This window comes from Lepidochelys olivacea (genome assembly GCF_965140295.1).
Source record: "Lepidochelys olivacea isolate rLepOli2 genome assembly, chromosome: 25".
In the NCBI taxonomy this organism is placed as follows: Eukaryota; Metazoa; Chordata; order Testudines; family Cheloniidae; genus Lepidochelys; species Lepidochelys olivacea.
This window is the reverse complement of record NC_140435.1, coordinates 4,810,328-4,834,529: the sequence shown is the minus strand read 5'-3', so window position 1 is coordinate 4,834,529 and position 24,202 is coordinate 4,810,328. Positions and strand designations below refer to the sequence as shown.

The following is a 24,202-nucleotide window of genomic DNA, read 5'->3' as shown; positions in this document are numbered from 1 at the left end:
ACAAGGTCACCTGCACTCTAACTGGAAGATCAGGCATCACCACTCACATCCTCACTGGGACCAGAAGGCTCACCATGAACATTTGTGTCTATGTATCTCAGCAGAGCTCCTTCTCAGGAGAGCATCCTTTGCTTTCTTTCTTTTTCTGAATGCTGCCCCAGAGGGGCGTTTTCTTCTTGCACTCATGACTGCAGTTCTGTGCCAGCTATACTGGCTCTCAACACTCAGTTGAAGGGGACAAATAAGCAGGCTGGTAGCAGGGCCTGAGTGAGGGAAGATATCAGCGTCTTAAGGGCCTCACTGGCTCCTACTACTACAGTTGACTGCCTGTTCTCCTCAAATGGGTTCAGGGAAGCAGCAGGAAACAGGAAGCTCCCTGAGAAGCTGGTGTAATCAGTCCAGGTTCCTGCAGGTGCTATAAAGGTAGAATAGTAGAATATCAGGGTTGGAAGGGACCTCAGGAGGTCATCTAGTCCAACCCCCTGCTCAAAGCAGGACCAATCCCCAATTAAATCATCCCAGCCAGGGCTTTGTCAAGCCTGACCTTAAAAACTTCTAAGGAAGGAGATTCTACCACCTCCCTAGGTAACGCATTCCAGTGTTTCACCACCCTCCTAGTGAAAAAGTTTTTCCTAATACCCAATCTAAACCTCCCCCACTGCAACTTGAGACCATTACTTCTTGTCCTGTCCTCTTCTACCACTGAGAATAGTGTAGAACCATCCTCTCTGGAACCACCTCTCAGGTAGTTGAAAGCAGCTATCAAATCCCCCCTCATTCTTCTCTTCTGCAGACTAAACAATCCCAGTTCCCTCAGCCTCTCCTCATAAGTCATGTGTTCCAGACCCCTAATCATTTTTGTTGCCCTTCGCTGGACTCTTTCCAATTTATTCACATCCTTCTTGTAGCGTGGGGCCCAAAACTGCACACAGTACTCCAGATGAGGCCTCACCAGTGTCGAATAGAGGTACATAAGAGGCTCCTCCTCCTCCTCTCTCTCCCAGAAACTCCTGCTGCTTTCTGTTATTCCCTCTCACCTTTTCTCCTGCCTGCCTGTTCTGTCTCTTGTGCCCTCCTTCCTCCAGCACAGCGCTCCCCCATCTCTGTGTATCTAGAGCAGAGAGAATACATATGCGCCAGCAGCAGACACAATTTTCTACACTCTAGGTCCTAGTGGCACCCCCCGCCCAGTCTGGCACCTGAGGCAGCTGCCTCAGTTCACCTCATGGTAAGGCCAGCCCTGCTAGCTAGCAACGGACAACCTGAGAAACATGACAGCAAGAGAGGAGACTTCTCTTTTATTTACAAGGGGGATTCAGAGTCAGCTTTATAATGAGACCATGGTTGCAACCTTAACTGTACAGAGGCCGTCACCTCTCCATAATTACATGTCCTTCTGCTCCACAAATGCAGGCCTCTGCTGCTTCAGCTGAAGCTAAAGCGTTGTTTGCTGTCACCTATGTATGGACAGATGGACACACTCTCTCTCGCTTTCTCACTGCCACTGAAGTCAATAGGAAGAAATTCCTGTTGACTTCAGTAGAAGCAGGACTAGGCCTAAAGCTATCTGTCACAAAAATCTGTATTAAAACTTTGCTTAATTACAAGCATTCTTTTTCAAATCTAGCCTGCACATACATTTTCAAGGAGCCTTTGCTATATGAAAAGTTTGCAGGGGTCGGAACAAGCCACTAGGTGCACAGAAACATCAGACATATGTTGAAATATTTCTGTAATCTGCAATGGTGGCTCACTGGTTGAGACAGGCAGATAAGTCGGTTGGGGGGACACTGAGGCTTAATACTGAGGAGCTTATGAGTGAGTGTTCCCCAGCTAGTCAACGGAGCTCACCAGGGTGATGTGAAAGCCTGGGAGGGGGTGAGGCTGGGTGATGAATGCTGATTGAAAGAGGTGACATTTACCTTGCCAAACAATCAAAATCACGAAGAGCCTTCCAAGTAACTGAGGTGCTGTGGCCTTTCTATTTCTGCAGCATAACAGCGACAGCAGCAAGCATAGGTGCAGCGGGAATCCCCCAATCAGGGCTCGTTACAATGGTCATTGTACTAACCTCTGTTGGCCTGCCCACGGATGACATCACACTGATCATTGCAGTTGACTGGGCTTTGTAAGTACTTTTTCCCCATATCCTGTGTTGCTGCTTTTAGTCTTCAGGACAGTGACCCCTAGGTATTTTGACTATGCAAATATAACTACAGTAGTTCTAACGGACGTGGCTGGAGTCTAGGGGACATAGAACACGGCATGGAACGAGGAACTCTGCATTGTGTTCTTGTCTTTGCCACGGACTCCTTGTGACACCCTCAGGAAATCGCTGAAGCACAATTTTCTTAAGTGGCTGGTAATTTATGGGGCCAACCTTTTTGAATGCCCAGCTTGGGCCTGATTTTAGACGTTCCATTTGGCTGGAATCATGTTCAGCCCTGATGAAGGTCAGGCTCCAGGCTCAGTGCCCAATTTTGAAAATGTGGCCGATGTATCTCTTTGATGCAGGTTGTGATCCATTTGGTGATGGCGTGTCATGGGCTTTCCTAGAGCCCCCAAATAGAACGAAGAGGAATTCTTCCTTCCTAAAACATTCTGACCCATTTAGGTACATTCTCAAGACTCACCTGAGGTTGAGAACATGCCAAATTCTCTTCTTCCTAGTGTGAGGACAGGAACTAGGGAGAGAAAATTCCTTGGTTTGAGTGGAAGGGACAAAACTAGGAGAACAGAGCATGAACTTGTCGCTGTGGAACATCAGATGGGCAGGATTGCTAGTTCCCTTATTCACCAGAAATACCTCCTAAGTGTGAGGAACTGGAGGTCAGAGCAGGACAAGGGTATGAAGGAGGGATCACTTAACTTTTGAATACCAAGTTAAAACCTCAAAGTGCCACCAGAAACCTGATGGTGGGGCTGAAGGGAGGAAAGAGACTATCCTAAGAAAGTTGGACATGAGGCCCATAAGCGACTAAGAGCAGAGGCATGAACTTTTAGGGAACTAGGTGCTAACCCCTCAGTAAACTGTGACTGTAAGAAATGCTCAATGAAATTTTGGCTCCCCTAGCTGACGTCCCTCTACCAGTACACCATGCCAGGGATGGACCATCCTGGTAGCACGCAAAGGAGGTACTCTTATGAGATTGAGGTATTGTCTGAGTCATCCAGTCAGAGGTGCTCAGCTCCTTCAGGTCTGCTCTGTTACTGATCATACATACAGAGGCACCTAGAGCTCCCAGGGCTGGGTGTACCACAAGCCGTTTCTGAAGGTCTAGGCAGGTAGACGGAGGGTGTTGAGCCCATCTGGACAATCTTAGCAGGGTGACCCCAGCTCACTCCCAGTGCAGAATCTTCCCCAAACTGTGTGTCCTGAAATGGCCAGCCCTTTCCTGGACAGCTCAGAGAAACAATAAGGTTCATTTGACCCTCTAAAGACACAAAAACACATCACAGCTTATTAACTTAACTGGTAAATACACCCTTCTCTTTAAACACTGCACTGAGCTGGCTTATAGTAAAATAAACCAAATTCATTAACAATAGGACATAGGTTAAGTGATGCTCAGTAAAAGGAATGAAGTCAGAAAGGGTTACAAGCAAATAAAAGAGAACACACACATCTAGAAGTCTAAAACTTCTAAAGTATAAAAATATTGCTCGGGCATGCAGGAGTGAAATCAGGAAGGCCAAATCACACCTGGAATTGCGGCTAGCAAGAGATGTGAAGAGTAACAAGAAGGGTTTCTTCAGGTATGTTAGCAACAAGAAGAAAGTCAAGGAAAGTGTGGGCCCCTTACTGAATGAGGGAGGCAACCTAGTGACAGAGGATGTGGAAAAAGCTAATAAAAAAGGCTTTTTTTGCCTCTGTCTTCACGAACAAGGTCAGCTCCCAGACTACTGCACTGGGCAGCACAGCATGGGGAGGAGGTGACCAGCCCTCTGTGGAGAAAGAAGTGGTTCGGGACTAATTAGAAAAGCTGGATGAGCACAAGTTGCAGTGGGGGAGGTTTAGATTGGATATTAGGAAAAACTTTTTCACTAAGAGGGTGGTGAAACACTGGAATGCATTACCTAGGGAGGTGGTAGAATCTCCTTCCTTAGAGGTTTTTAAGGTCAGGCTTGACAAAGCCCTGGCTGGGATGATTTAACTGGGAATTGGTCCTGCTTTGAGCAGGGGGTTGGACTAGATGACCTTCTGGGGTCCCTTCCAACCCTGATATTCTATGATTCTAAGTCCATGGGGCTGGATGCACTGCATCCGAGAGTGCTAAAGGAGTTGGCGGATGTGATTGCAGAGCCATCGGCCATTATTTTTGAAAACTCATGGCAATCGGGGGAGGTCCCGGACGACTGGAAAAAGGCTAATGTAGTGCCCATCTTTAAAAAAGGGAAGAAGGAGGATCCGGGGTACTACAGGCCAATCAGCCTCACCTCAGTCCCTGGAAAAATCATGGAGCAGGTCCTCAAGGAATCAATTGTGAAGCACTTAGAGGAGAGAAAAGTGATCAGGAACAGTCAGCATGGATTCACCAAGGGCAAGTCATGCCTGACTAATCTAATTGCCTTCTATGATGAGGTAACTGGCTCTGTGGATGAGGGGAAAGCAGTGGACGTGTTGTTCCTTGACTTTAGCAAAGCTTTTGACACAGTCTCCCACAGTATTCTTGCCAGCAAGTTAAAGAAGTATGTGCTGGATGAATGGATGATAAGGTGGATAGAAAGCTGGCTAGATTGTCAGGCTCAACAGGTAGTGATCCATGTCTAGAGGGCAGCCGGTATCAAGTGGAGTGCCCCAAGGGTCGGTCCTGGGGCCTGTTTTGTTTAATATCTTCATAAATGATCTGGAGGATGGTGTGGGTTGCACCCTCAGCAAGTTTGCAGATGACACTAAACTGGGAGGAGAATAGATACGCTGGAGGGTAGGGATAGGATACAGAGGGCCCTAGACAAATTAGAGGATTGGGCCAAAAGAAATCTGATGAGGTTCAACAAGGACAAGTGCAGAGTCCTGCAATTAGGACGGAAGAATCCCATGCACCGCTACAGACTAGGGACCGAATGGGGACCAGTTCTGCAGAAAAGGACCTAGGGGTTACAGTGTACGAGAAGCTGGATATGAGTCAACAGTGTGTCTTTGTTGCCAAGAAGACCAATGGCATTTTGGGATGTATAAGTAGGGGCATTGCCAGCAGATCGAGGGACGTGATGTTCCCCTCTATTCGACATTGGTGAGGCTCCATCTGGAATTTTGGGCCCCACACTACAAGAAGGATGTGGAAAAATTGGAAAACGTCCGGCGGAGGGCAACAAAAAATGATTAGGGGACTGGAACACATGACTTATGAGGAGAGGCTGAGGGAACTGCGATTGTTTAGTATGCAGAAGAGAAGAATGAGGGGGGATTTGATAGCTGCTTTCAACTACCTGAAAGGGGGTTCCAAAGAGGATGGATCTAGACTATTCTTAGTGGTAGCAGATGACAGAGCAAGGAGTAATGGTCTCAAGCTGCAGTGGGGGAGGTCTAGGTTGGATATTAGGAAAAACTTTTTCACTAGGAGGGTGGTGAAACATTGGAATGCGTTACCTAGGGAGGTGATGGAATCTCCTTCCTTAGAAGTTTTTAAGGTCAGGCTTGACAAAGTCCTGGCTGGGATGATTTAGTTGGGGATTGGTCCTGCTTTGAGCAGGGGGTTGGACTAGATGACCTCCTGAGGTCCCTTCCAACCCTGGTATTCTATGATTCTATGAAAATTTAATCTAGCAACATACAAGCTTGTTCAAGATGGTTTCTCTCACTAGTCATTCTTCCCAGTCATGGCTGACTGTCCCTCAGCCAGGACTGTCCACAAAAGCACAAGGTGCTAGCTTCCCTTGTCTTCTTATGTGAAAGACCTTTGTCTAAGTGTGTTTCTCACCAATATTCAGTTCCAGAGACAAGGTCCCCCCACACTGAAGGGCCCATCTTTCTCAGCTTGCAAGAACTCTGGCCTATTTGTTTGTCTAGTGACAGATGCCAAAGAGTCCCTGTAGCCCTTCCTATGAGGTTTCCATTCCCCTGTATGATTTCTATGTAAATGGGGCTTCCATTGTTTGATTCTATCATGCTTAATTTACATAGGAGACAGGTCGTTAGCTGTGACAATTCCTCCTATCTGGGCAGTCAGCACAGCCTAACATCAATGAGTATCTATAATTCCTTATATAGTGTTAATACATACATTTCATAATAACGAGGAGTCCTTGTGGAACCTTAGAGACTAAATCTATTTGGGCATAAGTTTTCATGGGCTAAAACCCACTTCATCAAATGTATGGATTGAAAAATACAGTAAGCAGTGTATATATTACAGCACACAAAAAGATGGGAGTTGCCTTACCAAGTGGGGGGGGGGTCAGTGCTAACGAGGCCAATGCAATCAAGGTGGATGTCGCCCATTCCTAACAGTTGACAAGAAGGTGAGTGTCAACAGAGGGAAAATTACTCTTTGTAGTGACCCATCCACTCCCAGTCTTTATTCAGGCCTAATTTGATGGTGTCCAATTTGCAAATTAATTCCAGTTCTGTAGTTTCTTGTTGGAGTCTGTTTTTGAAGTTTTTTTGTTGAAGAATTGCCACTTTTAAGTCTGTTGTTGAGTATCTAGGGAGATTGAAGTGTTCTCCTCCTGGTTTTTGAAGGTTAACAATTCTTGATGTCTGATTTGTGTCCATTTATTATTTTGTGTAGAGACTGTCCGGTTTGGCCAATGTACATGGAAGACTGGCATTGCTCCATATATCACATTGGTAGATGTGCAGGTGAACGAGCCCTTGATGGTGTGGCTGATGTGGTTAGGTCCTATGATAGTGTCCCTTGAATAGATATGCGGACAGAGTTGGCAACGGGGTTTGTTGCAGGGATTGGTTCTTGGGTTAGTGTTTTTGTTGTGTGGTGTGTGGTTGCTGGTAAGTATTTGCTGCTTCAGGTTGGGGGGCTGTCTGTAAGCAAGGACTGGCCTGTCTCCCAAGGTCTGTGAGAGTGAGGGATTGTCCTTCAGGAGAGGTTGTAGATCCTTGATGATGCGCTGGATACGTTTTAGTTGGGGGCTATAGGTGACAGCTGGTGGCGTTCTGTTACTTTCTTTGTTGGGCTTGTCTTGTAGTAAGTGACTTCCTGGTACCCTTCTGGATCTGTCAATCTGTTCCTTCACTTCACCATGTGCGTATTGTAGGTTTAAGAACACTTGATAGAGATCCTGTAGGTGTTTGTCTGTGTCTGAGTAAATGGCGCAAACGTGATTGTATCTTAGAACTTGGCTGTAGACGATGGATCGTGTGACGTGGTCTGGATGAAAGCTGGAGGCATATAGGTAAGTATAGTGGTCAGTAGGTTTCTGGAATAGAGTGGTCTTTATGTGACCATTGCTTATTAGCACTGTAGTGTCCAGGAAGTGGATCTCTTGTGCGGACTGGTCCAGGCTGAGGTTGATGGTGGGGTGGAAACTGTTGAAATCCTGGTGGAATTCCTCAAGGGCCTCCTTCCCATGGGTCCAGATGATGAAGATGTCATCAATGTAGCGCAAGTTGAGTAGGGGCGTAAGGGGACAAGAGCTGAGGAAGCGCTGTTCTAAGTCAGCCATAAAAATGTTGGCATACTGCGGGGCCATGCGGGTACCCATAGCAGTGCAGCTGATTTGAAGGTATAAATTGTCCCCAAATCTGAAATAGTTGTGGGTGAGGACAAAGTCACACAGTTCAGCCACCAGGTTTGCTGTGACATTATTGGGGGAAACTGTTCCTGACAGCATATAGTCCATCTGTGTGTGGAATGTTGGTGTTGAGAGCTTCTATGCATTGTAACATTCAATAACCAGTAGGAGAACACTTCAATCTCTCTGATCACTCAAACTTAAAAGTGGCAATTAAACAAAAAAACTTCAAAAACAGACTTGAACGAGAAACTGCAGAATTGGAATTCATTTGCAAACTGGACACCCCCAAATTAAGCCTGAATAAAGACTGGGAGTGGATGGGTCACTACAAAAAGTAATTTTCCCTCTGCCGATACTCACACCATCTTGTCAACTGTTGGGAATGGGCGATGTCCACCCTGATTGCATTGGCCTCATGAACACTACAAAAGTAATTTTCCCTGATATTCACCTCCTCTTGTCAACTGTTGAGAATAGGCCACTTCCACCTTAAATGAATTGGCCTCGTTAGCACTGACCCCCACTTGGTAAGGCAACTCCCATCTTTTCATGTGCTGTAATATATATACACTGCTTACTGTATTTTCTACTCCATGCATCTGATGAAGTGGGTTTTAGCCCACGAAAGCTTATGCTCAAATAAATTTGTTAGTCTCTAAGGTGCCACAAGGACTCCTCTTCGTTTTTGCTGATACAGCCTAGCATGGCTCCCACTCTGAAACATTTAATAATGTTATTAATCACCAGTGTGTCACAACTTTCAGAAAAGACTTCACTCTAAACATGTGTATAATACAGTAATGCAGCATACAATCAGTTGATTCAATTGCTTATCACTTGAGATTCAGCCCTCCCTCCCCCATCTTCGTAGAGCAGCCCACCTTCTAAATGGATTCTGAAAAGTAAAACTCAGACCAAGCATCTCTCTCCTGCCTGGTGTAGCTGCCATGCTGTCTTCTCTCCCACTTGTTAGTGTGATGAGTCAGTTTACTGCTTATATGTAAATTCCTTTGTTTAGGACAGACCTGTTTAACAACTCCCCATGACACACCTGGTTTGAACAGTTATCATTCCAGCATGTCTCTAACTCTTAATACCCATCATGTACACACATCACATGTGGGAGAGGGACAGCTCAGTGGTTTGAGCATTGGCCTGCTAAACCCAGGGTTGTGAGCTCAATCCTTGAGGGGGCCATTTAGGGATCTGGGGCAAAAATTGGAATTGGCCCTGCTTCGAGCGGGGGGTTGGACTAGATGACCTCCTGAGGTCCCTTCCAACCCTGAGATTCTATGATCACACAAGAATATTAATGACCAGTGACTTATTAGTTTTCAAAGATACCTCACAAGGCACATTTTGTACAAAGATTATTACAATAATGTGTAGGGTGTGAATATGTGTCGCAATAACAAAGTCTGAGCACAAAACTATCCTGCCAAGAAGGGAGAGGACAAACCACAGTGGGCACAATGGGGCTTGCAGAGCTGAGGTCTCTGACTGATCCAGCTTCCCAAGTGTTTCTTCCAATAGTAGGATCCTGCTTTGTCAACCAGTATCTAGTCTATACAGATTAGTTCATGTGAGGGGCAATGGGTAATTATCTTGTCATTTACCATTATGCTCAGTGATTTGAATACTGCAGACTCATGGACTGCCTGTGTAAGTCTCCCAATTAACTATAATAACTTAAGAAAAAAACCTGGGCATCATTGTAAGACAGCTCAATGAAGATCTCTGCTCAGCGTGAAACTTTCAGATTAGATGACCACTTTGATATGGATGTCCTACAGTCATTGTTTAACCGAGCATCCACCTCCAAGCAAACAGGCAACCGTGAACGACTGGTTGCTTACCTTACAGTAACTGATTCTTCCAGATGTTTTGTCCACATGGATTCCACAGTCTGCCCTCCTTCCCATGACTAGAGTGACTCTGGCATTCTGTATTGGCAAAGCACCTGAGGGACTCTTGGACCTGCTTTATGCTGTTAGCTGGGGATGAGAGAGGACATGAGCCCCCATGGACTCTGCTGGCTGAAAGAATCTGATCTCATACACATGTGCATCAAGATTAGAAAACACATGGACAATCATATCTTCATAAATGATCTGAAGGATGGTGTGGATTGCACTCTCAGCAAATTTGCGGATGATACTAAACTGGGAGGAGTGGTAGATACGCTGGAGGGCAGGGATAGGATACAGAGGGACCTAGACAAATTGGAGGATTGGGCCAAAAGAAATCTGATGAGGTTCAATAAGGATAAGTGCAGGGTCCTGCACTTAGGACGGAAGAACCCAATGCACAGCTACAGACTAGGGACCGAATGGCTAGGCAGCAGTTCTGCAGAAAAGGACCTAGGGGTGACAGTGGACGAGAAGCTGGATATGAGTCAGCAGTGTGCCCTTGTTGCCAAGAAGGCCAATGGCATTTTGGGATGTATAAGTAGGGGCATAGCGAGCAGATCGAGGGACGTGATCGTTCCCCTCTATTCGACATTGGTGAGGCCTCATCTGGAGTACTGTGTCCAGTTTTGGGCCCCACACTTCAAGAAGGATGTGGATAAATTGGAGAGAGTCCAGCGAAGGGCAACAAAAATGATTAGGGGACTGGAACACATGAGTTATGAGGAGAGGCTGAGGGAACTGGGATTGTTTAGTCTGCGGAAGAGAAGAATGAGGGGGGATTTGATAGCTGCTTTCAACTACCTGAGAGGTGGTTCCAGAGAGGATGGTTCTACACTATTCTCAGTGGTAGAAGAGGACAGGACAAGGAGTAATGGTCTCAAGTTGCAGTGGGGGAGGTTTAGGTTGGATATTAGGAAAAACTTTTTCACTAGGAGGGTGGTGAAACACTGGAATGCGTTGCCTAGGGAGGTGGTGGAATCTCCTTCCTTAGAAGTTTTTAAGGTCAGGCTTGACAAAGCCCTGGCTGGGATGATTTAATTGGGGATTGGTCCTGCTTTTGAGCAGGGGGTTGGACTAGATGACCTCCTGAGGTCCCTTCCAACCCTGATATTCTATGATATTCTATGATCACTTGAAGAGGAATGGGACTGCATATGTTAGAGAAGAGACAAATAAGACGGGACATGACAGAGATATAGAGGGCAGAAATTATGCTTATTCATAGGTTTTAAGTAAAGAAGGGGGACCACTATGGTCACAGTCTGATTTCCTGCACAACTCAAGCCATAGATTTTCACTCAGTAATTTCTGCTTCAAGACCAAAAACCTGTGGGTGAATTAGAACATATCTGTTGGATGACTAAGTGATTGAGAAACCACCATATCCCTTGATAAACTGTTCCTAGGGTAAATTACACTCAAAATTTTGCATCCTGTTTTCAGTTTAAATTTTTTTAATCCAATTTTCAGCCATTGAATCTTGTTGTGCCCCACTCTGTTAAAGAGCACTGTAGAATCAAGGCTTGTCTAGACAGGGACAATCAAAAAAGTTAATTCAAATTAACTTTTAAAGTGGATTAAATGGCATTAAACCCTTGGGTGGACACTCTCGTTCAGAATTAGAGTGGCTTTAGCTTAATTTGCTTAAACCAAGGGCTGGTTTACATTTAAAATGCTGCAGCAACACAGCTGCTCTGCTGTAATTACCTGCTCCAACAGAAGGGGTTCTCCTGTCGGCGTAGATAACCCACCACCCCGACAGGCAGTAGCTGGGTCGAGAATTTTCCCATTTACCTAGTGCTGTCTACACCATGGGTTTGGTCAGTTTAACTGCATCACTCAGGGGGTTGTGGATTTTTCACAAATCCTACAGACCTAATTGCCTCATGTAGACCAGGCCTAAATCAAATTAAGTCCACTTTATTTCCGAATATGAACATGCACACAGGTGTTTAATGCAGTTTAACTAATCCATTTTAAACTCACACCTTTAGTTAATTCAGCTCAATTTTCCCGAGTGTCCCTATGTAAACAAGACCTTAGATGTCTTCTCCTTGTTCAAGTATGTACAGACCATGACCAGATCATATCTTAGGGCTTTTCTACACTGGCAGTTTGCAGCGCTGCAACTTTCTCACTCAGGGGTGTGAAAAAACACCCCATGAGCACAGAAAGTTTCAGCGCTATAACAGGCCAGTGTAGACAGTACAACAGCACTGGGAGCCGTGCTCAGCAGTTGACAAGAAGGGGTGAATACCAAAGGAGGGAAAATTACTTTTGTAGCGCTAACAAGGCCAACGCAATGAAGGGAGGGAGTTGGCAGATGTGATTGCAGAGCCATTGTCTTTGAAAATTCATGGCAATTGGGGGAGGTCCCAGACGATTGGAAAAAGGAAAATATAATGCCCATCTTTAAAAAGGGGACGATGGAGAATCTGGGGACTATAGACCAGTCAGCCTCACTTCAGTCCTCAGCAAAATCATGGAGCAGGTCCTCAAGGAATCCATTTTGTAGCACTTGGAAGAGAGGAAGGTAATAAGGAACAGTTAACATGGATTCACCAAGGGCAAGTCATGCCTGACCAACCTGATTGCCTTCTATGATGAGATAACTGGCTCTGTGGATATGGTGAAAGCGGTGGACGTGATATATCTTGACTTCAGCAAAGCTTTTGATATGGTCTCCCACAGTATTCTTACCAGCAAGTTAAAGAAGTATGGATTGGACGAATGGACTATAAGGTGGATAGAAAGCTGGCTAAATTGTCAGGCTCAACAGGTAGTGATCAATGGCTCGATGTCTAATTGGCAGCTGGTATCAAGCGGAGTGCCCCAGGGGTCAGTCCTGGGGCTGGTTTTGTTCAACATCTTTATTAAATGATCTGGATGATGGAATTAATTGCACCCTCAGCAAGTTCGCAGATGACACTAAAATGGGGGAGATGTGAGTACGCTGGAGGGTAGGGATAGGGTCCAGAGTGACCTAGACAAATGAGAGGATTGGGCCAAAAGAAATCTGATGAGGTTCAACAAGGACAAGCGCAGAGTCCTGCACTTAGGACGGAAGAATCCCATGCACCGCTACAGGCTGGGGACAGACTGGCTAAGCAGCATTTCTGCAGAAAAGGACCTGGGGATTACAGTGGACAAGAAGCTGGATATGAGTCAACAGTGTGCCCTTGTTGCCAAGAAGGCCAATGGCATATTGGGCTGTATTAGTAGGAGCATTGCCAGCAGATTATTCCCCTCTATTCAGCATTGGCGAGGCCACACCCGGAGTATTGCGTCCAGTTTTGGTCCCCCCACTACAGAAGGGATGTGGACAAATTGGAGAGAGTCCAGCGGAGGGCAACGAAAATGATCAGGGGGCTGGGGCCCATGACTTACAAGGAGAGTCTGAGGGAACTGGGCTTATTTAGTCTGCAGAAGAGAAGAGTGAGGGGGGAATTTGATAGCAGCCTTCAATTACCTGAAACCGTCACCTACAGCCCCCAAGTAAAACCTCTCCAGTGCATCATCAAGGATCTACAACCTATCCTGAAGGACGACCCTTCACTCTCACAGACCTTGGGAGACAGCCCAGTCCTCGCTTACAGACAGCCCCCCAACCTGAAGCAAATACTCACCACACAACAAAAACACTAACCCAAGAACCAATCCTTGCAACAACCCATGTTGCCAACTCTGCCCGCATATCTATTCAAGGAACACCAACAAAGGACCTAACCACATCAGCCACACAATCAAGGGCTCATTCACGTGCACATCTACCAATGTGATATACGCCATCATGTGCCAGCAATGCCAGTCTTCCATGTACATTGGCCAAAACGGACAGTCTCTACACAAAATAATAAATGGACACAAATCAGACATCAAGAATTGTTAACCTTCAAAAACCAGGAGGAGAACACTTCAATCTCCCTAGATACTCAACAACAGACTTAAAAGTGGCAATTCTTCAACAAAAAAACTTCAGAAACAGACTCCAACGAGAAACTGCAGAGCTGGAATTAATTTACAAACTGGACACCATCAAATTAGGCCTGAATAAAGACTGGGAATGGATGGGTTACTACAAAAAGTAATTTTCCCTCTGCTGATACTCTCACCTTCTTGTCAACTGTTGGAAATGGGCCACCTTGATTGCATTGGCCTCATTAGTACTACAAAAGTAATTTTCCCTCCCTTGGTATTCAACCCTTCTTGTCAACTATTGAGAATAGGCCACTTCCTCCTTAACTGAATTGCTCGTTAGCACTGACCCCCCTTCCCCTCCCGCTTGCTAGGGCAACTCCCATCTTTTTAGGTGCTATAATACTGTATTTTTCACTCCATGCATCTGATGAAGTAGGTTTTAGCCCATGAAAGCTTATGCCCAAATAAATGTGTTAGTCTCTAAGGTGCCACAAGGACTCCTGGTTGTTTTTGCCGATACAGCCTAACATGGCTACCACTCTGAAACCTCAAAAAGAAAAGGAGTCCTTGTGGCACCTTAGAGACTAACAAATTTATTTGAGCATAAGCTTTCGTGAGCTACAGCTCACTTCATCGGATGCATTCAGTGGAAAATACAGTGGGGAGATTTTTCCACTGAATGCATCCGATGAAGTGAGCTGTAGCTCACGAAAGCTTATGCTCAAATAAATTTCTTAGTCTCTAAGGTGCCACAAGTCCTCCTTTTCTTTTTGTGGATACAGACGAACACACGTCTGCTACTGTGAAAACTGTAATCTGTAACCTATCATTTAAATCATCTTCTGTACCTGATGACTGGAGGATGGCTAATGTGACACCAATTTTTAAAAAGGGCTCCAGAGGTGATCCCGGCAATTACAGGCCTGTAAGCCTGACTTCACTACTGGGCAAACTGCTTGAAAAACTGTAATAAAGAACAATATTGTCAGACAGAGATGAACATAATTTGTTGGGGAAGAGTCAACATGGTTTTAGTAAAGGGAAATCATGCCTCATCAATCTACTAGAATTCTTTGAGGGGGTCAACAAGCATGTGGACCAAGGAGATCCAGTGGATATAGTGTACTTAGATTTTCAGAAAACCTTTGACAAGGTCCCTCACCAAAGGCTCTTATGCAAAGTAAGCTGCCACAGGATAAGAGGGAAGGTGCTCTCATGGATTGGTAACTGGTTAGATAGGAAACAAAGGGTAGGTATAAATGGTCAGTTTTCAGAACTGAGAGAGGTAAATAGTGGTGTCCTCCAGGGGTCTGTTCTGGGACCAGTTATATTCAATATATTCATAAATGATCTGGAAAAAGGGGTAAACTGTGAGGTGGCAAAATTTGCAGATGATACAAAATCACTAAAGATATTTAAGACCCAGGCAGACTGCAAAGAGCTACAAAAGGATCTCTCAAAACTGGGTGACTGGGCAACAAAATGACAGGTTAAATTTAATGTTGATAAACATTGGAAAGCACAATCTCAATTATACATATAAAATGATGGGGTCAAAATTAGCTGTTACCACTCAAGAGAGAGATCTTGGAGTCATTGTGGATAGTTCACTGAAAATATCCACTCAATGTGCAGTGGCAGTCAAAAAAGCGAATAGAATGCTGGGAATAATTAACAAAGGGATAGATAATAGGACTGAAAATATGTTGCCTCTATATAAATCCATGGTACACCCACATCTTGAATAGTGTGTGCAGATGTGGTCACCCCATCTCAAAAAAGACATTTTGGAATTGGAAAAGGTTCAGAAAAGGGCAACAAAAATCATAGAATCATAGAATATCAGGGTTGGAAGGGACCTCAGGAGGTCATCTAGTCCAACCCCCTGCTCAAAGCAGGACCAATCCCCAATTAAATCATCCCAGCCAGGGCTTTGTCAAGCCTGACCTTAAAAACTTCTAAGGAAGGAGATTCTACCACCTCCCTAGGTAACGCATTCCAGTGTTTCACCACCCTCCTAGTGAAAAAGTTTTTCCTAATATCCAACCTAAACCTCCCCCACTGCAACTTGAGACCATTACTCCTTGTCCTGTCCTCTTCTACCACTGAGAATAGTGTAGAACCATCCTCTCTGGAACCACCTCTCAGGTAGTTGAAAGCAGCTATCAAATCCCCCCTCATTCTTCTCTTCCGCAGACTAAACAATCCCAGTTCCCTCAGCCTCTCCTCATAACTCATGTGTTCCAGACCCCTAATCATTTTTGTTGCCCTTCGCTGGACTCTCTCCAATTTATCCACATCCTTCTTGTAGTGTGGGGCCCAAAACTGGACACAGTACTCCAGATGAGGCCTCACCAATGTGGAATAGAGGGGGACGATCACGTCCCTCGATCTGCTCGCTATGCCCCTACTTATACATCCCAAAATGCCATTGGCCTTCTTGGCAACAAGGGCACGCTGCTGACTCATATCCAGCTTCTCGTCCACTGTCACCCATAGGTCCTTTTCCGCAGAACTGCTGCCTAGTCATTCGGGCCCTAGTCTGTAGCTGTGCATTGGGTTCTTCTGTCCTAAGTGCAGGACCCTGCACTTATCCTTATTGAACCTCATCAGATTTCTTTTGGCCCAATCCTCCAATTTGTCTAGATCCCTCTGTATCCTATCCCTGCCCTCCAGTGTATCTACCACTCCTCCCAGTTTAGTATCATCCGCAAACTTGCTGAGAGTGCAATCCACACCATCCTCCAGATCATTTATGAAGATATTGAACAAAACCGGCCCCAGGACCGACCCTTGGGGCACTCCACTTGACATCGGCTGCCAACTAGACATGGAGCCATTGATCACTACCTGTTGAGCCCGACAATCTAGCCAACTTTCTACCCACCTTGCCAACCCAATCTACCCAATCTAGCCAACTTTCTACCCACCACTAAAATGATTAGGGGCATGGAACAGCTTCCGTATGAGGAGAGATTAATAAGACTGGGACTTTTCAGCTTGGAAAAGAGATGGATAAGGGAAGATATGATTGAGGTCTATAAAATCATGACTGGTGTAGAGAAAGTAGATAAGGAAATGTTATTTACTCCTTCTCATTACACAAGAACTAGGGGTCACCAAATGAAATTACTAGGCAGCAGGTTTAAAACAAATAAAAGGAAGTATTTCTTCACACAATGCACAGTCAACCTGTGGAACTCCTTGCCAGGGGATGTTGTGAAGGCCAAGACCATAAGAGGGTTCAAAAAAGAACTAGATAAATTCATGGAGGATAGGTCCAGCAATAGCTATTAGCCAGGATGGGCAGGAATGGTGTCCCTCGCCTCTGTTTGCCAGAAGCTGGGAATGAGTGACAGGTGATGGATCACTTGATGATTACCTGTTCTGTTCATTCCTTCTGGGGCACCTGGCTTTGGCCACTGTCAGAAGTCAGGATACTGGGCTAGATGGACCTTCGGTCTGACCCAGTAGGGCCATTCTTATGTTCTTATCTCTTCCTTAGGCCATACCCACACTACAAAAATTATGTCAACTTAAGTTACATTGCCATACAGCAGCCGCAGTTATTACATCGCTTGTGCGCGCTATGCTCCTTGTGTCGGCACACACCTCCTCACCAGGAGCGCTCATATTGATGCATAGTGCAGTGCACCGTGGCTTGGTATTTCACTGTGCAACTTGCCACCATGCAACACAGGATGTTTTGGGAAGTTTTTGCAATGCTTCATGAAGCAGAAACGGGTTGCACAGGTGTGACTGGGAGCATGGGGTCAACTTCCCATAATGAAGTGTTCTCCATCCCATAATTTCATCTGCATCCCATAGTATTTCACACCTCTTCAAAATCCCCATAAACCCATGTATCCCTCCTTACTGGCCACCATCTCTGACAGACACACAGAGTGTGCAGAGCTCTGCATTATTGTCATGAGCATTGCAAGCACAGGGTGCCTGATCTTGCAGTATCTGCAGAGCCCGAAGAGGAGCTGCGGGGAACACGACATTTCCTTGAAGACTAGATCGCTGTGGGACACAGACAGAAACAATTCAAGGTTGTTGGTGGCATTCATGGAGAAGCTGCGGATGGTGGAGCACCAGTTCTGGGCCTGAATAACAAGCACTGACTGGTGGAATTGCATTATCATGCAGGTTTGGGATGACTAGCAGTAGCTGAAGAATTTTCAGATGCACAAAGACACATTCCTGGATCTGTGTGCCGAACTTGCCCCAGCCTGCCAGCGCAAGGACACCAAAATGAGAGCTGCACTGACAGTAGAGAAGTGAGGGGCAATTGCACTGTGGAAATTTGCAATGCCCAATTGCTACGGGTCAGTGGGAAACCATCTGGGAGTTGGGAAATGCACAATGGAGGCCACTGTCATGCAAGTGTGCAGGGCCATTATGCACCTCCTGCTACGCAGGACACAGTGGATGGTTCGCAGCAATAAGCTTCGTGAACTTTGGAGGATCAATAGATGGCACACACATCTCTATTTTAACACCAGACCACCTTGCCACAGAGTACATCATGGTAATGCAACTGCTGGTGGATCACCGGGGATGCTTTACTGACATCAATGTGGGTGGGTCAGGGAAGGTGCATGCCGCAGGCATCTTTAAGAACACAGGACTGTGCAAAAAGCTGCAAGCAGGGACTTCCTTTCCCAACCAGCAGATTACCATGGGGAATGTTGAAATGCCAATAGTGATCCTGGGAGACCCAGCCTACCTCTTGTTCCCATGGCTCATGAAACTATACACTGGCCATCTTGACAGCACCAAGGAATGCTTCAAATATCAGCTCAGCAGGTGAAGAATAACAGTTGAATGTGCCTCTGGTTGTCTGAAGGGTCATTGTTTACTTACAAGATTGGACCTCAGTGAAAAAAAATCCCAATGGTGATAGCTGCCTGCTGTGTTCTGCATAATATCTGAGAGTCAAAGGGGGAAAGTTTCTACCGTGATGGAGCTGGAGCTGCTGTATACTGAATTTGAACAGCCAGATACAAGGGCTATTAGAAGGGTTCAGTGCAGAGCGATGTAGCTCAGGAAGGCTTTGAAAGAACATTTAAAAGTGAACCAGAACAGTGTGCTCTACCTGGCCTTGCTCTTTTGCAGCCTGCTACGATTCTTGTGGTGATTCTGTGTGTGTAGAAATAGAACATTGCCAATGCACCTATTATTATATAGTCTTGAATGAGGTTATGGTTTCTGTGACAAAATGAAGTAACAGGAAATTGGTGCTTATCAGACGTACTCAGCACCAGACAGCACATGTTGTGAACCAATAAAGATGAATTTTGTTCCAAAAAATGGATTTTTATTCTGTAATATGAACCAGGCAATTACAAAACCCTTTGAAACTTAATAAATTAAGGGAACAGAACTTATGAAGGGGCAAGAAAAAAACATTTTCATTTCAGGTACACATACACCAAGTATGGCTTTCACAGGTCAGTCTATGTGTAGCTGATGGTCTGTAACGTCCCTTGGGGTGGAGTGGTAGGGGTGTGCAGTGACCCAAGTTCCCTGTAAGCTGCGCGGACGCACAGCAGCCTACTTAGCACCGCGCAGGCGCTTAGGGAACCCGGCTGGGGACCTGCCCCCAACCTGCCATGCGAGGTCCCCCCCGTCCAAACTCACCCTGTGGACCGGACCCAGCCAGGGCCCTCCCCTGGCCCGGACCTGCTGGGGCCAGGGGAGGGGCACCTATCCTGCAGCCCCAGCCCTAGAGCGACAGGGACAGGTGCCTCTTCCACTCCAGCCCAGTTGCTGCTGCAAGGAGAGAGCACTGGGGCGGGGGGAGGGGGAGGAGGAGGGGGAAAGAGTTCTCTCTCCCTGCCATAGCCCCGGAGCACCCTCCTGCACCCCAAATCCTTCATCCCCAGCTCCACCCCAGAGCCTGCACCCCCTGCACTCAACCCTCTGCCCCCAGCCCTGAGCCCCTCATCCCCAGCCCTGCCCCAGAGCCTGCCCCCCCAGCCGGAGCCCTCACCCCCTGCACCCCAACCCTCTACCCCAGCCTTGAGCCCCCTCCCACAGGAACCCCTCGGCCCTACCCCCACCACATGAATTTTGTTGCGTGCACCAATATGAAGGTGATGTGTCACACATCACCTCCATAGTGGTGCACACAACAAAATTCAATCTGCACATGGGTGGGAAAAATTAGAGTGAACACTGGCATGAGGAATGTTGAGGGGGGTGAAGGTAGGAGACATTGAGTTCTCTATGGGCTGCAGAGGGAGGCGAGCACAGGATTTTTATACCTGCAGGTCTACCAGAGTCAGTGCAGCATCTCTGCTGCATGAGAAACCCCATTAAGTCCTAGTGCATCTCCCTCTCCTTTTCCTGCTTGGACTCCCAGGCCTTTCTCCTCTCAACTCTTCCTTCTCCATGCTGTCTGAAATGGTCATCCTCCAGACCCTGGTCTCATTCTCTGATGCAGCACAGGCTTGCATGATCTCCTGGAACATGCCAGCAAAAGTCCTCTTCTTTCTCTTCCTTATCTGGCTCAGGCTTTCTGCGGGTGTGGAGGAGACCCTGAAGGCCACAATGGCAGCAGCTGCAGATACAACACAGAGAGGTACCATTGTCAGTGTATTCACAATGGAAATCAAAACTTAGGATACTGAACTCCCCTTGCTTCCCAAAAGTTGTAAGCAGTACATTGTCACATCTGCTTAGGCTTGACAGACCACAGCACCAGTCACAGCATCCTGCCATTGTGAATGTGGCCCTCAGGGGGGGAGGAGGTAGGGGAAATGAGGGGGGAATAGCTCACAAGCCTGAGTATATGTGTATGGGGCAATGAGACTGAATACTAGCACCGTTTTCCACAGGCAGGGGTGATTTTAGCTGGTATCTCACTCCTGAGAGTGACAAAGGCAGACAGCACAGCTGCTATTTGCATCCTGAAGCCACCCAGGCCCTTCTTAAAAAAGTGAAGGAGAACCTGGGGAACTACAGATCGGTCAGCCACACCTCAGTCCCTGGAAAAATCATGGTGATCAGGAACAATCAACATGGATTCACCAAGGGCAAGTCATGCCTGACCAATCTGATTGCCTTCTATGATGAGATAACTGGCCCTATGAACATGGGGAAAGCAGTGGACATGATATATCTTGACTTTAGCAAAGCTTGAGATACGGTCTCCCACAGTATTCTTCCCAGCAAGTCAAAAAAGTATGGATTGGATGAATGGACTATAAGGTAGATAGAAAGCTGGCTCAACAGGTAGTGATCAACAGCTCGATGTCTAGTTGGCAGCCGGTATCAAGCAGAGTGACCCAGGAGTCAGTCCTGGAGCTGGTTTTACTCAACGTCTTTATTAATGATCTGGATGATGGGATTAATTACACCCTCAGCAAGTTCGCAGATGACACCAAGCTGGGGGGAGAGGTAGATACGCTGGAGGGTAGGGATAGGGTCCAGAGTGACCTAAACAAATTGGAGGACTGGGCCACAAGAAATCTGATGAGGTTCAACAAGGAGAAGTGCAGAGTCCTGCACTTAGGATGGAAGAATCCCATGCACTGCTACAGGCTGGGGACAGACTGGCTAAGCGGCAGTTCTGCAGACAAGGACCTGGGGATTACAGTGGACAAGAAGCTGGATATGAGTCAGCAGTGTGCCTTTGTTGTGAAGGCTTATGGCATATTGGGCTGCATTAGTAGGAGCATTGCCAGCAGATTGAGGGAAGTGATTATTCCCCTCTATTCGGCACTGGTGACGTCACATCTGGAGTACTGTGTCCAGTTTTGGGCCCCCCACTACGGAAAGAATGTGGACAAATTGGAGAGAATCCAGCAGAGGGCAATGAAAATGATCAGGGGGCTGGGGCCCATGACTTACGAGGAGAGGCTGAGGGAACTGGGCTTATTTAGTCTGCAGAAGAGAAGAGTGAGGGGGGATTTGATAGCAGCCTTCAACTACCTGAAGGGGGGTTTCAAAAATGATGGAGCTAGGCTGTTCTCAGTGGGGGCAGATGACAGAACAAGGAGCAACGGTCTCAAGTTGCAGTGGGGAAGGTCTAGGTTGGATATTAGGAAATATATTTCACTAGGAGGGTGGTGAAGCACTGGAATGGGTTACCTAGGGAGGTGGTGGAATTTCCATCCTTAGAGGTTTTAAAGGCCCTCCCCAGAAACCTTTAGTAGAGGATTGCAGAGTACCTCCATCCAAGTTCCACTGAGATCTCTACGAAGGATTCTGGGCACATAAACTGCTCCACGTGGCCCCTCTCTTGGCTGTTTCACTACCTCTTCTAGCACAAGTAAAAAAGGGTAAATCAACAGATGTGTCCTGTTACTTTGGGGGTTCCATCCCTGGAATTTCAAAGAAAATGGCATATTTACTAGAGGTTCCTTCCCCTGCATCAGGCTTCCCTCAGCAGGACTGTTGGGGCTGAGTGGTGGAGTCAAAAACATGTCCTGGCTCACCAGGCAGCTAGATTTCCCCGGTCGCCTGGCTCCCATATTCCTCCTCCACCTCCTCCTCACTGTTCATGGCAGGGGTCTGTGACTTGGGCTCACTTAAAGTATCCACAGGGCTCTTGGGGGTCATACTGAGATCTCCACCAAAGATAGCATGCAGCTCTTTGTAAAAGTGGCAGGTCTGCAGCTCCGCACCATATCAATTGTTGGCCTCTCTTGCCTTCTGGTATGCCTGCCCCAGCTCCTTGGCTTTCAGGAGGCACTGCCACTGGTCCTCTTGTAGCTCCTCTCCTGCTGTCCCTGAGTAATCTGCTCATAATGTCCACATTTCTGTGACTGGAGTGGAGCTGGGCTTGCACAGCCTCTTCTCCCACCAGGCCCAGGAGATGCAAAACCTCCTGTATACCCCAGGCAGGAGCACATCTGCAGCGTGTAGCCGGCGTGGTCAGCTGGGCAGTTACATTCAACCGTGAAGAGAGGCTAGGTGTGCTCGTCAAGCCAAGCAATCAGGGAAAAGAATTTCAAAAATGTGCACGGTTTTAAAAGGGAGGAGCAGCATATTGTCCACATGACCCTTGGGCAACTAATTCACAATGGCAACCAGAACAGCCATGTGGGGCATTGCGGGACAGCTCCTGGAGGCCAAGAACAGTTGATGTAAGTATCGTAGCATCTATGCTGATACTTCATCGACCTAACTACATCCACCCTGAATCTATGCTGCTTGGGGAGGTGGTGCTATTCAGTTGGTGTAGTGGGGCAGTTTCGGCAGAAGAAGCGAAATTTAAGTGTAGATACATCCATAGGGAGGTCTACATAAAAACTGTCTTGCGTCAACCTAACCATGAAGTGTAGACCAGGCCTTAGTTTAAAGGATTTAGGACCAGAAATCTTTCAATGGGAATTGCAATCCTAAAACTCCCTGAGGCATTTTAAGGAGCTTTATTGATTTTACCCAACTCTTGCATTGTAAAGTGTTTTCGAGACCTCAAATCTTGTAGCTCTTCTCTAAATCCTGTTTTCAACATCCTCTTTAAAAGCAGGAACACCAAAATTGAATACAGTATTCCAGTAGTAGTCCCATCAATACATATGCTAAGGTAATATCTACTTCTACTAATATAAGTAAAATTCTTATTTAAAAATATCTATAAATTTTTAGATTTTTGTAACTTTTAATTCACATTTTGATAAATCAAAAATGTAGGGCTCTATGACCTGGCAGTGTCCTTTTGAATAGCTGTTGCATGTTACTCCAGAGGCAGTCGCCTGGCAATGTTAGGTGAGACAAATCAGTGTACTGTGCGTGCATATATTTAAAGCACTTTGGGATCTCTTTGGGATAAAAGGTAGTATGGAAATGCAAGAGATTATTTATTTTGCTGGTGTTCTTGCAGGGGAAATCAGATTAATCTTCCCAATATTGATCACCATCAGCACTTTCACCAAAACTACTGGCTCTCACTGCTCTCTTTTCTTCTAGAGATCGACTTAGAACAATGACCAACGTCCTAGGTGATGCACTGGCTGCGGGCATCATAGCACATGTCTGCCAGAAAGATTTTGCACCAAAGCCAGAAAAAGTACGTATATCCATTTGGGAGAAAAAAAGAGGGGTGCCGGAGCTAAAATCAAATACAAAAACTGTGGGCAGGTCAGGGAGCAGAATTAAGAGTAGATCTTTCTTGTTTTTGCAGCAAGATCCAGTGAGCAACACAGAGAAGCTTTCTTCTGCCGAGAACTCCCTTCTCCAGCCCAAAGACCACGTGATGGAAATGATTGTAGAAACGTTGTCTGAACGAACAGGAGTTAATTACAATATCTGCCAGGTGTAATGGCCATAGCATTTTCATTCCCAGGAAGAGGATTTTGGTGCTAACACGTAGCCACTCTACTCTGTGTGTACATGTGGGCCTTACTGTGCACAAAAAAGGCAGAAAAATCCATTTTTGGGAGGCTTCGAAGAGCTACAGCAGCACAACTGCACTGGCCAGAAGTTAAACAGGAAGCAGTAGCGCCAACTGCTTGAGGCTTTAACCTGCGAGGCCTCATCTATGAAGTCGTTGTCTTGACAGTCCAGAGCAACAGATTTTTAAAGGTTTCATGCCACTATTTTCTCAACACAATTTTCTTTTTCGAGGACAGAGGAATAGATAGTTATTAGAGAAGAACCTTAGCTGGTTGTTTTAAAAAGGGGCTGAGACAAGGCAGAGCTTTGTCACCGTCCAGCAATGGTCT

The 24,202-nt window shown here is 46.3% G+C and overlaps 1 protein-coding gene across 1 annotated transcript in view; it reads left to right on the top strand.

Annotated features, from left to right (window-relative positions):
- The window catches only part of LOC311512929 (excitatory amino acid transporter 5-like), a gene marked incomplete at its 5' end in the record, with an annotated part of 77,231 nt that extends 53,308 nt beyond the window's left edge, over positions 1 to 23,923 (top strand). Inside the window, 3 exons of the mRNA XM_084614386.1 lie at positions 1,994 to 2,128; positions 23,448 to 23,547; positions 23,662 to 23,923. Coding sequence (XP_084470512.1) covers positions 1,994 to 2,128; positions 23,448 to 23,547; positions 23,662 to 23,799 — 373 coding nt within the window. The 3' untranslated portion in view covers positions 23,800 to 23,923. The remainder of the gene's footprint in view (positions 1 to 1,993; positions 2,129 to 23,447; positions 23,548 to 23,661) is intronic.
- Between the last annotated feature and the right edge of the window lie 279 nt (positions 23,924 to 24,202).